General features: G+C 43.8%; 1 protein-coding gene across 2 annotated transcripts in view; it reads left to right on the top strand.

The window, feature by feature from the left end:
• Positions 1 to 15,671, top strand: part of LOC132780882 (fibrillin-2) — a 150,186-nt gene that overhangs the window by 123,946 nt on the left and 10,569 nt on the right. For both annotated transcript variants that reach the window (XM_067473612.1, XM_067473613.1), the window contains 6 exons: positions 2,332 to 2,538; positions 5,859 to 5,984; positions 10,309 to 10,431; positions 10,669 to 10,785; positions 10,884 to 11,012; positions 15,365 to 15,484. In XM_067473612.1, the coding sequence (XP_067329713.1) occupies positions 2,332 to 2,538; positions 5,859 to 5,984; positions 10,309 to 10,431; positions 10,669 to 10,785; positions 10,884 to 11,012; positions 15,365 to 15,484 (822 nt within the window). The remainder of the gene's footprint in view (positions 1 to 2,331; positions 2,539 to 5,858; positions 5,985 to 10,308; positions 10,432 to 10,668; positions 10,786 to 10,883; positions 11,013 to 15,364; positions 15,485 to 15,671) is intronic.

Below are 15,671 nucleotides of genomic sequence, written 5' to 3'. Positions count from 1 at the left end.
CACTCAGTCCCACCTCTGTCTCAAGCGTGGTTGGTGGGGACGAGGGAAAAGAGGCCTTTCCTTCTCGGTGGTGGCTCCCCAGCTTTGAAACGACCTCTCGAGAGAGATTAGATGAGCCCCCACTCTCCAAGCTTTTTGAATATCTCTGAAAACATGGCTCTTCACACAGGCCTTTGACCTTGTTTAGGAATCTTTAATGATTATATCCAAGGACCTAGAATCAGAAGAGACCCTTAGAGACCATCTAGTCCAACCCCCTCCTGCCATTATGCATATGGCCACTGTGATCTCTCCGCAGCTTTGCTCCTCAGAGGCAAGAACTGCATATTTGATAATAATAATAATAATACTTTGGCAGGTAATGAATGTATCCTGTCTGAATGTATCCTCCCCTATGAACCACCTGAAAGATTAAGATCTTCTGGGGAGGCTCTGCTCTTGGTCTCACCTTGTTTGCAAGTGTGACTGGTTATTTATTTATCGTGTCAGGAGCAACCAGACATTTGTATTACATTTATAACAAAACAAACAAACGAACAGACAAAACACAAAGTTTGCAAGCTTGGTATTCTATTAAATGTCCTTTGACCAGTATCTGGCCACTTGGAGTGCCTCTGGTGTTGCTGCAAGAAGGTCCTCCATTGTGCATGTGGCAGGGCTCAGGTTGCATTGCAGCAGGTGGTCAGTGGTTTGCTCTTCTCCACACTCGCATGTTGTGGATTCCACTTTGTAGCCCCATTTCTTAAGATTGGCTCTGCATCTCGTGGTGCCAGAGCGCAGTCTGTTCAGTGCCTTCCAAGTCGCCCAGTCTTCTGTGTGCCCAGGGGGGAGTCTCTCATTTGGTATCAGCAATTGATTGAGGTTCTGGGTTTGAGCCTGCCACTTTTGGACTCTCGCTTGCTAGGGTGTTCCAGCGAGTGTCTCTGTAGATCAGCGTTTCTCAACCTGGGGGTCGGGACCCCTGAGGGGGTCGTGAGAGGGTGTCAGAGGGGTCACCAAAGACCATCAGAAAATACAGTATTTTCTGTTGGTCAGGGGGGTTCTGTGTGGAAAGTTTGGCCCAATTCTATCCTTGGTGGTGTTGAGAATGCTCTTTAATTATAGGTGAACTATAAATCTCAGCAACCACAATTCCCAAATAACACGGTCTATTTTCCTCAAATTCCACCATATTGAGTATTCCTGTTAAGTTTGGTCCAGATCCATCATTGTTGAGTCAAAAGTGCTCTCTGAATGTAGGTGAACTACAACTCCAAAACTCAAGGTCAATGCCCATCAGACCCTTCCAGTATTTTCTATTGCTCATGGGAGTTCTGTGTCAAGTTTGGTTCAATTCCATCCTTGGTGGAGTTTAGAACACTCTTTGATTGTAGGTGAACTATAAATCCCAACAACTACAACTCCCAAATGACATTGTCAATCCTACCCCCCAACCCCACCAGCATTCAAATTTGGGCATACTGGGTATTTGTGCCAAATTTGGTCCATTGAATGAAAATACATCCTGCATATCAGATGTTTACATGACGATTCATAACAGTAGCAAAATTATAGTTATGAAGTAGCAACAAAAATAATGTTATGGTTGGGGGTCACCACAACATAAGGAACTGTATTAAGGGGTCATGGCATTCGGAAGGTTGAGAAACACTGCTGTAGATCTTAGAAAACTATTTTTTGATTTAAGTCGTTGACATGCTGGCTGATACCCAAACAAGGGATGAGCTGGAGATGTCACTACCTTGGTCCTTTCACTATTGGCTGCTACTTCCTGGCAGATGTCAGGTGGTGCAATACCGGCTAGACAGTGTAGTTTCTCCAGTGGTGTAGGGTGCAGACACCTCGTGATAATGCGGCATGTCTCATTAAGAGCCACATCCACTGGTGGGAATGGGAGACAGGGCCTTCCTTCTTGGTGGTGGCACCTCAGCGATGGAACTCCCTGCTTAGCGACATTAGATCAGCCCCCTCCCTCCTAGCCTTCAGAAGGAGAGTAAAACCCTGGCTCTGGATCCAGGCCTTCGGAGAAGCAGCGTAATAATATAATATAATTGGAATATGTGTGATGACTACAGAACGGCCTCAGACTACGATTTTTGGATGGCGTGATTTTAATATTGAATGTAATTTTAAATTTTAAAATATGTATTAATTTTAATTCAGTGGATTTTGAGCTTAATGTTTATATGTGTTTAAGGCATTGAATAACTGCCATATGTAAGCCGCCTTGAGCCCCCCTTGGGGTAGAAAAAAACGGGATATAAATAGGGTAAATAAACAAATAATGATACTACTAATAATAATACTGTCCCGCTTGCTCTCTCCTTGCAGACGTGCGCCGGGGCTTGTGCTTCACAGAGGTGCTGCAGGCGATGTGCCAGATGTCCTCCACCAACCGGCAGCCAACCACCAAGTCGGAGTGCTGCTGCGCGGGGGGACGGGGTTGGGGACCCCAGTGTGAGCTCTGCCCCTTCGTTGGCACCGCCCCGCATAGGAAGATGTGCCCCCATGGAACGGGGTCCGCCACCGATGGGCGAGGTGAGCCAGGACAAGACCCATCCGTATACTATACTATACTATACTATACTATACTATACTATACTATACTATACTATACTTATTTATTTGTCGTGTCAGAGCAGCCAGTCCATTATATTACATTTATAACAGAACAAAGCAAACAAACAGAAAAATACACAACTTGTGAGTTTGGTAGCTGGTTAAATGTCCTTTGACCAGTATCTGGCCACTTGGAGTGCTTCCGGTGTTGCTGCAAGAAGGTCCTCCCTTGTGCATGTGGCAGGGCTCAGGTTGCATTGCAGCAGGTGGTCAGTGGTTTGCTCTTCTCCACACTCGCATGTCGAGGATTCTACTTTGTAGCCCCATTTCTGAAGGTTGGCTCTGCATCTTGTGGTGCCAGAGCGCAGTCTGTTCAGTGCCTTCCAAGTCACCCAGTCTTCTGTGTGCCCAGGAGGGAGTCTCTCATTTGGTATCAGCCATTGGTTGAGGTGCTGGGTTTGAGCCTGCCACTTTTGGACTCTCGCTTGATGAGGTGTTCCAGCGAGTGTCTCTGTACATCTTGGAAAACTATGTCTAGATTTAAGTCGTTGGCGTGCTGGCTGATACCCAAACAGGGGATGAGCTGGAGATGTCTCTGCCTTGGTCCTTTCACTATTGGCTGCTACTTCCCGGCGGATGTCAGGTGGTGCAATACCGCCTAAGCAGTGTAATTTCTCCAGTGGTGTAGGGTGCAGGCACCCCGTGATAATGCGGCATGTCTCATTAAGAGCCACATCCACTGTTTTAGTATGGTGAGATGTGTTCCACACTGGACATGCATACTCAGCAGCAGAGTAGCACAGCGTAAGGACAGATGTCTTCACTGTATCTAGTTGTGATCCCCAGGTTGTGCCAGTCAGCTTTCGTATGATATTGTTTCTGGCACCCACTTTTTGCTTGATGTTCAGGCAGTGCTTCTTGTAGGTAAGAGCACGGTCCAGAGTGACTCCCAGGTATTTGGGTGCGCTGCAATGCTCCAGTGGGATTCCTTCCCAGGTGATCTTCAGAGCTTGGGATGCGTCTCTGTTCTTGAGATGAAAGGCACATGTCTGTGTTTTAAATGGGTTAGGGATCAGCTGGTTTTCCCTGTAGTAGGCAGTAAGAGCACCTAGAGCTTCAGAGAGCTTCTGTTCTACACTATACTATACTATACTATACTATACTGTATTATATTTTAATACAAAAACCTATAAAGAATAATACCATTTAGAAGGCCTTCCTGATCAGGTTTGCAGATGGGACCAAATTGGGAGGGAGTACTAATCCTCCAGAGGACAGGATCCGGATTCAAAAGGACCTTCACAGATGAGAGAGTGGATTGGCTAGAACTAACACCGTGCATTCCAACAAGGACAAATGCAAGATATTCCACTTAGGCAGAAAAAATGAAATGCAAAGATACAGGAAGGGGGACAGTGCCTGGCTCGACTACGGTCCATGTGAGAAAGATCTTGGCGTCTTCATGAGCCAAGAGCGTGATGCAGCAGCTCAAAAAGCCAACAGGATTCTGGCTGCACCCAGAGGAGTCCAGTGTCCAGATTGAAGGAAGTCCTGGTGCCTCTCTCTTCTGCTTGCAAACTTTATTATGGTCCAAAGACCCAATTTGCACAGCAGAAAATGTGCAGAGCAGATTCATCAATGAGTGTGATTCTGAATGCATATAAACATGGGTAAAAACACTGCAAATATATACAAGTCAAGTTTCAACCTGAATCCAACACAGCAAATTGTCTTAGGCAGCCTAAATCAGAAATTTGATCACTTGGGGGAAATGGTCACTTAGTAAAAACTTGACATGGAATTCGGATGACTTACCTACCCGGTAGTGGTTAATAATAATAATAATAATAATAATAATAATAATAATAATTTTTGTCGTGTCAGGAGTTGCTCCTGTTGTGAGAGAATTGGCCGTCTGCAAGGACGTTGCCCAGGGGACGCCCGGATGATTTGATGTTTTTATCATCCTTATGGGAGGCTTCTCTCATGTCCCCGCACGAGGAGCTGGAGCTGATAGAGGGAGCTCATCTGCCTCTCCCTGGATTCGAACCTGCGACTTGTCGGTCTTCAATTCTGCCGGCACAGGGCTTTAACCCACTGCGCCACCGGGGGCTCCGTAATAATAATAATAATAATAATAATAATAATAATAATAATATAATTATATATGAATAATATGAGTAATAATATATATTTTATATATAACATTGTTATTTATTTACTTATTTCTCGTGTCATCCGCAACCAGAACATTGTATTACATTTCTAACAGAACAAAACAAACAAAACAGATTTAAAAAAAACACACAAATTTTGCAAACTTGGTAGTTGATTAAATGTCCTTTGACCAGTATCTGGCCACTTGGAGTGCCTCTGGAGTTGCTGCAAGGAGGTCCCCCATTGTGCATGTGGCAGGGCTCAGGTTGCATTGCAGCAGGTGGTCAGTGGTTTGCTCTTCTTCACACTCGCATGTCGTGGATTCAACTTTGTAGCCCCATTTCTTAAGGTTGGCTCTGCATCTCGTGGTGCCAGAGCGCAGTCTGTTCAGCGCCTTCCAAGTCGCCCATTCTTCTGTGTGCCCACGGGGAAGTCTCTCATCTGGTATCACCCACGGATTGAAGTGCTGGGTTTGAGCCTGCCACTTTTGAACTCTCGCTTGCTGAGGTGTTCCAGCAAGTGTCTCTGTAGATCTAAGAAAACTATTTATTGTTTCAGAAGTGAATTGCGGATACAGTTGTAATTATTTAAAACCACAAGCAAAGTTAAAAACTTGGCATGATGCTAAACGTCCTTTGACCAGAAGCTGGCCACTTGGAATGCCTCTGGTGTGGCTGTAAGAAGTTCCTACTCTGTGCATGTGGCAGGTCTCAGGCTGCATTGTATTAAGTGGTCTGTGAAGAGCAAACCACAGACAACCTATTACAATGCAACCTAATTTTAAACCCATTTTAACTAATTTATGACGCCATAAATCCTTCCAGCGGCGTGCATAAGAATGAGGAAGTACTCCATCAAAGACTTGTTGTCACAAGTGGAGCGTGAAGCGACAACTCCCCCTGTGGCCGGAATCGAGCATACCTTCATGAAGCCGGAAAAGCTGGAATGTTAAATTGCCTCTAGTCAGACCCCCTTCTGCCTTTAGGCAGGGGAAACATAATCCCTCCTCTGATCCCTCCTGACAGATAGCCCTCCAGCCTGTGCTTCAAAGCCTCCATCCCTTCTGTTCCAAATAGAAGATGTAACTCTCTCTCTTTCTTTCTTTTCCTCTCTTTCCCTTATTATTCCTGTGCTCCGTGGAGACATCGACGAGTGCAAAGTGCTGCCAAACCTCTGCCGCAACGGCCAGTGCATCAACAGCCTGGGCTCCTTCCGCTGCCATTGCCAGGCCGGCTATGGCCCCGACCTCACTGGAACGCACTGCCAAGGTCAAGGCGCTTCACTGGATTCCTCAATCATCTTTTATCATACTAATTTGAAAAATTAACATGAGACAATTGCATGGTAGCATGGGTGAGACAGGCGGTTCCCTAAGGGACAAACAAGAGAGGTTCTGTAAGCTTGTTCTTAAGTTGAATTTGTTTGTAAGTCAGAGCACAGACATTTTTTAACTGTAACACCAACCATGTGTGTGTGTGTATATATATATATGTGTGTGTGTATATATATATATATATATACACACACATACATGCGCGTGCACACATGCTTTGGATGACATATGGAAGGGTTTGTAAGTCATTTGTGAGTTGGATGGTTGTAACCTGGGGACAGCCTGAAATCGATATTGTATCCTAGATTTGGAAGGGACTCCCAGAGGCCATCCAGTGCAGCCCTGTTCTTAACTAGGAGGCATTTGTAAGTCAGATGTCATAACTCTGGGATGGCCTAGGTGTGTGTATATATGTGTGTGTGTGTGTGTGTGTGTGTGTGTGTGTGTGTATATATATATATATATATATATATATATATATGAGATAAACATAGTATCTTAGATTTGGAAGGGGCCCCAAAGGTCATCCAGTCCAGCTCTGTTCTTAACTTGGAGTCGTTTACAAGTCCGATGTTTGTAACCCGTATATATATGTATGTATGTATGTATGCAGTATCAAAGATTTGAAAGGGACTCCTAAAGAAGGGCAATGATATGTGGCATGTTCCAGAGTAGGCAAACCAGACAATCTCCACATCAACACTGGCAAAGAAACAACAAGAAATACTGTTTACTCACAAGCAAAAAGACATTACATAGATTAGAAACCAACACTTTCTCATTACTTTATTTTCCAGATCAACAGACTGGGCCACAGCAACACATGGCAGGGGACAGCTTTTATATATATATATGTATATGTATATGTATGAATATATAAAGTACTAGCCGTCCCCTGCCACGTGTTGCTGTGGCCCACATGGGAGTTCTGTGTGGGAGGTTTGGCCCAATTCTGTCATTGGTGGGGTTCAGAATGCTCTGTGATTGTAGGTGAACTATAAATCCTAGCAACTACAACTCCCAAATGTCAAGATTCTATTTTCCCCAAACTCCACCAGTGTTCACATTTGGGCATATTGAGTATTCGTGTAGAGTTTGGTCCAGATCCATCATTGTTGGAGTCCACAGTGCTCTCTGGATGTAGGTGAACTACAACTCCCAAAGTCAAGGTCAATGTCCACCAAAACCTTCTAGTGTTTTCTGTTGGTCATGGGAGTTCTGTGTGCCAAGTTTGGTTCAATTCCATTATTGGTGGAGTTCAGAATGCTCTTTGATTATAGGTGAACTAAAAATCCCAGCAACAACAACTCCCAAATGACAAAATCATAATTTTTTGAGTGATGGTCACTCCTTGTGTTGTGAGACATTTTGTTGCCAAATTTGGTGTGATTTCGTTCATTGGTTCTTTTGTTTTTAAGGTACTCATTATGCACAGAGCATTTATATATATATAGATATAAAAAGTATATATAAAGTAATGAGAAAGTGTTGGTTTCTAATATTTGTAATGTCTTTATGCTTGTGGATAAACAGTATTTATTGCTGTTTCTTTGCCAGTGTTGATGTGGAAAGTGTCTGGTTTGCCTACTCTGGAACATGCAACATATCATTGCCCTTCTTTAGGAGTCCCTTTCAAATCTTTGATACTGCACCTGTCATATACATATGTGTGTGTGTGTGTGAATGGCTGGATGGCCCTTTGTCAGGAGGGCTTTGATTATGTTTTCTTGCCCTGGTGAAGGGAGTTGGACTGGATGGCCTTAAGGCAGCATTTCTCCACCTGGGAAGTCAAGACCACGGGGGAGGGTCACCAGGGGGGTGTCAGAAAGTTCACCAAAGACCACCAGAAAACACAAAATGTTCTGTTGGTCATGGGGGTTCTGTGTGGGATGTTTGGCCCAATTCCATTGTTGGTGGGGTTCAGAATGCTCCTTGATTGTAGGTGAACAATAAATCACAGTAACTAAAACTCCCAAATGTCAAGGTCTATTTTCCCCAAAGTCCATCTGTGTTTATATTTGGGCATATTGAGTATTTGTGCCAAGTTTGGTCCAGATCCATCATTGTTTGAGTCCACAGTGCTCTCTAAATGTAGGTGAACTACAACTCCCAAAGTCAAGGTCAATGTCCACCAAAACCTTCCACTGTTTTCTGTTGGTCATGGGAGTTCTGTGTGCCAAGTTTGGTTCAATTCCTTTATTGGTGGATTTCAGAATGCTCTTTGATTATAGGTGAACTATAAATCCCAGCAACTACAACTCCCAAATGACAACATAATTTTCTGAGTGATGGTCACTCCTTGTGTAATGAGATGTTTTGTTGCCAAATTTGGTGTGATTTCGTTCATTGGTTCTTTTTTTTTAAGGTACTCATTATGCACAGAGCATCTATATAAATAAAAATGTAATGTTAGTTCGTGCTACCATCAGAACTCAAAAACCACTGGGGGAATTGACACCAAATTTGGACACAAGACACCTAACAGTCCAATTTATGTCCTCCACTCAAAAAAATTGATTTTGTCATTTGGGAATTGTTGTTGCTGGGATTTATAGTTTACCTACAATCAAAGAGCATTCTGAACTCCACCAATGATGGAATTGGGCCAAACTTGGCACACAGGGCTCCCATGACCAACAGAAAAAACTGGAAGGGTTTGGTGGACATTGACCTTGAGTTTGGGAATTATAGTTCACCCACATCCAGAGAGTACTGTGGACTCAAACAATGATGGATCTGCATCAAACTTGGCACGAATATTCCATATGCCCAAATATGAACACAGATGGAGTTTAAGGGAAATAGACCTTGACATTTGGGAGTTGTAGTTGCTGGGATTTATAGTTCACCTACAATCAAAGAGCATTCTGAACTCCACCAATGATGGAATTGAACCAAACATGGCATACAGGACTTCCATGACCAACAGAACACACTGGAAGGGTTTGGTGGGCATTGACCTTGAGTTTGGCAGTTGTAGTTCACCTACATCCAGAGAGCACTGTGGACTCAAACAATGATGGATCTGGACCAAACTTGACACAAATATTCCATATGCCCAAATATGAACACAGATGGAGTTTGGAGGAAACAGACCTTGACATTTGGGATTCGTAGTTACTGGGATTTATAGTTCACTACAATTAAAGAGCATTCTGAAACCCACAAATGACAGAATTGGGCCAAACTTCCCACACAGAACCCCCATGACCAACAGAAAATACTTGAGGCCATCCAGTCCAACTCTCTTCACCAGGGCAAGAAAATGTAATCAGAGCCCTCCTGACAAAGAGCCATCCAGTCATAAATATAGATAGATATGATTCTCTCTCACACACAGAGACATAGTATCACAGATTTGAAAGAGACCCTTAAAGAAGGACTATGATATGTTGCATATTCCAGAGTAGGCAAACCAGACACTCTCCACATCAACATTGACAAACAACAAGAAATACTGTTTACTCACAAGCATAAAGGAATTACATATATTAGAAACCAACACTTTCTCATTACATTATTTTCCAGATCACCAGACTGGGCCACAGCAACGCGTGGCAGGGGATAGCTAGTATATATATATATAGATAGATGAGATAGATATAGTATCATAGATTTGTTCTTAACTGGCAGCGGGATACAAATAAAGTGTGCAAGTCAGGGACGGCTTGTATAGATAGATAGATAGATAGATAGATAGATAGATAGATATAGATATGAGATAGGTATCGTATCCTAGACTGGGAAGGGACCCCCAGAGGCCAGCCAACCAGCCCAGCCCTGTCCTTGACCACACTCAAGGATTTGGTGGATATTGACCTTGACTTTGGGAGCTGTAGTTCACCTACATCCAGTGAGCACTGTGGACTCAAACAATGATGGATCTGGACCAAACTTGGCACAAATACTCAGTATGCTGAAATGTGAAAGCTGGTGGGGTTTGGGGAAAATAGACCTTGACATTTGGGAGTTGTGGTTGCTGGGATTTATAGTTAACTTACAATCAAAGAGCATTCTGAACTCTACCAACGATGGAATTGAACCAAACTTGGCACACAGAACTCCCATGACCAACAGAAAACACTAGAAGGGTTTGGTGGGCATTGACCTTGAGTTTGGGAATTGTAGTTCACCTACATCCAGAGTGCATTGTGGACTCAAACAATGATGGATCTGGACCAAAGCAGTCATTTGCAAGTGGGACGTCCCCCCTCCCAGGTCTTGACCTTGGCCTCCTCCTTCTTCTTCCCCTGCGGCAGACCTAGATGAGTGCAGCCAGTCCCCGAAGCCCTGCAACTTCCTCTGCAAGAACACGGAGGGCAGCTTCCTTTGCTCCTGTCCCCGGGGATACTTCCTGCAGGAGGACGGCAAGACCTGCAAAGGTAGGTGGCTTTGCCAAACTGCAAATCCCAGGATCCCATCTCATTGAGCTCTTCAGTTATAGATCATGTCCCTCCAAGAGGAGCTCCTGGTGTACCTTTCCCTTTGGCTTGGGCTCAGTACTCCAATCCCCACATGATGCCAGTCTAATGTACAGCCTCGTTTTGGCCAAGTCAGAAGTGAGCATGACACTCCTTGCTGAGAGGCCCTTTCTCTGCCCCCCTGCCCTGTGCCTCCAGACCTGGATGAATGCGCCACCAAGCAGCACAACTGCCAGTTCCTGTGCGTCAACGTGGTGGGGGGCTTCAACTGCAAGTGCCCCCCAGGCTTTACCCAGCACCACCACTCCTGCATCGGTGAGCCTTTGTACTTTGGGGGGGGGGGGTGGTTTGGGGTCCACGAGTCCTCCTCCTCCATTGCCCACTCTGATGCACCCATGCTTGCCTTTGCGCAGACAACAACGAATGCACAGCCCAGCCCACCCTCTGCGGTTCCAAAGGGCACTGCCTCAACAGCCCCGGGAGCTACAGCTGTGAGTGCCAGAAGGGCTTCGTGCTCAACGGCGCCGGGAGCAGCTGCGAAGGTATCCTGACCGCATGGGAGGGTAGGAGGGCTCCCCAAAAGACATCTAGTCCAGCCACCTTTTGCCAGGCAGGAAGATCACTATAATTATACTTTCTTATTTATGTATTTATTTATAGTATTTATATTCCACCCTTTTCACCCTGAAGGGGACACAGGATGGATCACAATGCACACATACACGGCAAACATTCAATGCTGTTATATACTGACAAGACAGACACTGTACATAGATATACAGGCTGTTTTCCCATCTTCGGCGTCTTGGAGGCTGTGCTTGGTTCCAGCCACAAGGGGGTGCTGTCACTCCACTTTCCCTGCCAAAGAGCTTTGTTCGTAAACTTCCTCCATGATCAAATCACCGGCATTTTTCTGGCATTCCCTTATGAGTGCCTTAAACACCTATTTATCTACTCACATTGCTGTTTTCGAACTGCTAGATTGGCAGAAGCTGGGCTAAAGGCCAGGAGCTCACCCTGACCTGGGCTTCAAACTGTCAACCTTTTGATTGGCAAGATTTACTGCAGCTGGTAGTTAACCTGCTGTTCTAAAGCCCAGCCCTATTATTATTATTATTATTATTATCATCATCATCATCATCATCATCATTACTATTTAAAACCAAGAGTCGGAGTGGACCCCCAAAGGGACCCCAAATGGACCCCAAAGCAGGAAGATAGAAATATTATATTATTATTATTATTATTATTATTATTATTATTATTATTATTTGAAACACAACAAGATGAGTTCACAGCAGACAAGATCATTCTGTTGGCTGTTGTATTGGATCACATGTCGGACACTTCCCAAGCATCTAGGACTGTGTGATGTATCGGCAAATAATGTGTGGAGATCCCAGTAAGGTGGCCTTCTGCAGCTGGCAGATGGTAATTTTGTCAGCTCCAATTATGTTTAAGTGCAGGCCAAGGTCTTTAGGCACTGCACCCACTGTGCCAATCACCACTGAGACCACCTTTACTGGCTTGTGTAGTTTGATCCTAAAATCCTCATATCATGTCAGCTTTTCCAGTTGTTTCTCTTCAATCTTGCTGTCACCTGGGATTACAACATTGACAATCCACACTTTGTTTTTTAACATGATCGTGAGGTCGGGAGTCTTGTGCTCCAAAACTCTGTCTGTCTGAATTCGGAAGTCCCAGAGGAGTTTGATATGTTCATTTTCTGTAATTTTTTCCGGCTTGTGATCCCACCAGTTCTTTGTGGCACAGGTTCCAATGAATCATCTGAGCAACGGTGTTATGCCTCTGCTTGTAGTCTGTCTGCGCGATCTTCTTGCAGCAGCTGAGGATGTGATCTATTGTTTCATCTGCTTCTTTGCAGAGTCTACATTTGCGATCTGTCATCGACTTTTCAATTCTGGCTTTGATGGCATTTGTTTTAATGGCTTGTTCTTGGGATGCCAGAATCAGGCCCTCCGTCTCCTTTTTCAGAGTTCCATTTGCGAGCCACAGCCATGTTTTTTCTTTGTCAATTTGGCTCTCAGTTTTTCCCAGGAACTCTCCATAGAGAGCCTTCTTTTGCCAGTTTTCTCTTCTGCTCTGGACATCACTACACGGGTGTAATGAGTAGAGGATTGTCATCAGTTTTCTTGTTTTTCTGTCCAGATCATCCAAGTCTGCTTGAGTCCAGTTCACAATTCCAGCAGTGTATCTAATGACGGGGATGGCCCAGATGTTGATAGCCTTGATTTTATTTCCGCCATTTAATTTGCTCTTCAAAACCTTTCTGACTCCTTTCTGACTTTTTTGCTGACCACACTTTTCACATGCCCATGCTTGATATTGTCCAACTGTAGTATACCCAGATATTTATAGGCTTCAGGCTGGTTGCATTTTATAGTTTGGCCGTTTGGCATCTCTATGCCCTCGTTGTGAGTAATTTTACCTTTCTTTAATGCCACTGTGGCACATTTGTCTAGGCCGAACTCCATACTGATGTCAGTGCTGAAGATTCCGACTGTGTTGGTCAGTGACTGGATTTCTGATTTTCCATAAAGCTTTAGATCATCCATGTACAGCAAGTGGTGAATTTGTTACTTTTTGGTAGCCTAGGTTTTCTGTAGAATTACTGACATCATTGCAATGATGAACAGCGGTGACAGTTAGTCAACCTGGAAAATTCCTCTCTTGATGTTAACAGTTCCATAGCTTTCATTGCCCACAGACAACTCAGTTTTCCATTGTTTCATTGCATTTCATTGAACTTTCTAATATTTTCACAAACTCCGATGACATCTAGACATTTGATGATCCAACAATGTGGCAATGAGTCAAATGCTTTTTTGTAATCAATCCAAGTTGTATAGAGGTTTGTTTTGTGGCTTTTGCAATTCTCCGGTATCATTTTGTTAATCAGAAGCTGATCTTTTGTGCCCTTACTTCTTTTTATTCTACTGGCAAGATGTTATTTGCCTCCAAGTAATCCTGGATTTGATCAGCCATTGTGACTGCCAGTAATTTGGACATTGTAGGCAGACACATTATTGGCCTGTAGTTTCCTGGTGTTATCCATTTGCTGGATGTTTCTGTATCAAATACGGGGGACGCCTCGCTCAAGAGCAGTACGTGTGAAAAAGATCTTGGAGTCCTTGTGGACAACAAGTTAAACATGAGCCAACAATGTGATGTGGCGGCAAAAAAAGCCAATGGGATTTTGGCCTGCATCAATAGGAGCCTAGGGTCTAGGTCCAGGGAAGTAATGCTACCCCTCTATTCTGCTTTGGTTAGACCACATCTGGAATATTGTGTCCAATTCTGGGCACCACAATTCAAGAGAGATATTGACAAGCTGGAATGTGTCCAGAGAAGGGCGACTAAAATAATCAAGGCTCTGGAGAACAAGCCCTACGAGGAGCGGCTTAAGGAGCTGGGCATGTTTGGCCTGAAGAAGAGAAGCTGAGAGGAGATATGATAGCCATGTATAAATATGTTAGAGGAAGCCACAGGAAGGAGGGAGCAAGCTTGTTTTCTGCTTCCCTGGAGACTAGGACGCGGATCTCAAACTACAAGAAAGGAGATTCCATCTGAACATTAGGAAGAACTTCCTGACTGTGAGAGCCGTTCAGCAGTGGAACTCTCTGCCCCGGAGTGTGGTGGAGGCTCCTTCTTTGGAAGCTTTTAAGCAGAGGCTGGATGGCCATCTGTCAGGGGTGATTTGAATGCAAAATTCCTGCTTCTTGGCAGGGGATTGGACTGGATGGCCCATGAGGTCTCTTCCAATTCTATGATTCTATGATTCTATGATTCCCAGTTGTTATCCATTTGCTGGTGTTTCCAGTTTGCAGCATCTCATTGAATTGTTTGGCCATTTTTGAGTGCAGGCTAATCAGATATTTAGGCCAAAATCCGTGCAGTTGATCATTGCCAGGTGATGTCCAATTCTAGACTTTCTTCACTCTTTCAGTGATCATTTCTGTTGTTATTTCCAAGGTTCTCATTTCATTCTCTGAAAATTTATTTTCAAAGTCTTTTATCCACTCAGCTATATTATTATTATTATTATTATTATTATTATTATTATTAGACTCCAAGAGTTTGAAGGGACCCCCAAAGGACATCAAGTCCAACCACTTTCTGCCAAACAGGAAGATAGAATTACTACATTACTACATTACTACTACTACTACTACTACTACTACTAGACTCCAATCCCTTTCTGCCAGGCAGGAAGATAGAATTACTACATTGTTGTTGATGATGTTGTTGTTATTTTTAGTTGGAAGGGGCCCCAAAGAGCATCAAGTCCAGCCCCCTTCTGCCAGGCAGGAAGAATATTACTTTTATTATTATCATTATTCTTCAAATGTAAGGCAGAGTCCAGTTCACGCCAAATTTTTGTGTTATTTTGGGACTTCTTATGGGAAAGCTATTAAGAAAAGAGCAGATTTCCTGAAAGAAAAACCAGGAAAATAAGATTCTGACTATAAATAGAAGGCCGGCTGCTGTCTTCACCTTGTTGCCTTGTTTTTTTACTCATGTTCTATTTTGAAATGGTCATATGACTGATCAAATAAATAAATATTATTATTATTATTATTATTATTATTATTATTATTATTATCATTATTAGACTTCTACCAAAGGACATCTAGACTTCCCAAATATTATTATTACTATTATTGATGTTAGTTAGAGATTATTATTATTATTATTATTATTATTATTGGTATTGGTTGATAGTTAACACAGTAAATAAGGTGCCATAACAGTGAGTCCTATGGCAGGGAGTTCCAGGGGTCAAAAGTGTAAATACAAAAAGAGGGAGAGGCCATCACAGTGAGCCCTGTGGCAGGAAGTTCCATAGATTAATACTCTACCCCTTTTCCCGCAGATGTGAACGAGTGCGAGGGCAACCACCGCTGCCAGCATGGCTGCCAGAACGTGCTGGGGGGCTACCGCTGTGGCTGCCCCCAGGGCTACGTCCAGCACTACCAGTGGAACCAGTGTGTGGGTGAGTGATCCACTGGGAAGAAGTGCCTGGGGCAACCGTGATCTTCGACTCAGTTCCCCTTCTTGGCTTCCAAGCCCTTTTCCAGGCTCTCACAAGGCTTGCCGTTGGTCAGTTTACGTAAATCTCCCAAGGAAGCCTTCCGCTGGAAGTTGTTCCATGCCGATTGGCTTCCTGATTCTACAGCATC

Source organism: Anolis sagrei, chromosome X (genome assembly GCF_037176765.1).
Source record: "Anolis sagrei isolate rAnoSag1 chromosome X, rAnoSag1.mat, whole genome shotgun sequence".
In the NCBI taxonomy this organism is placed as follows: domain Eukaryota; kingdom Metazoa; phylum Chordata; class Lepidosauria; order Squamata; family Dactyloidae; genus Anolis; species Anolis sagrei.
The sequence above is the reverse complement of the archived record's forward strand: the minus strand, read 5'-3'. Positions and strand labels throughout refer to the sequence as shown.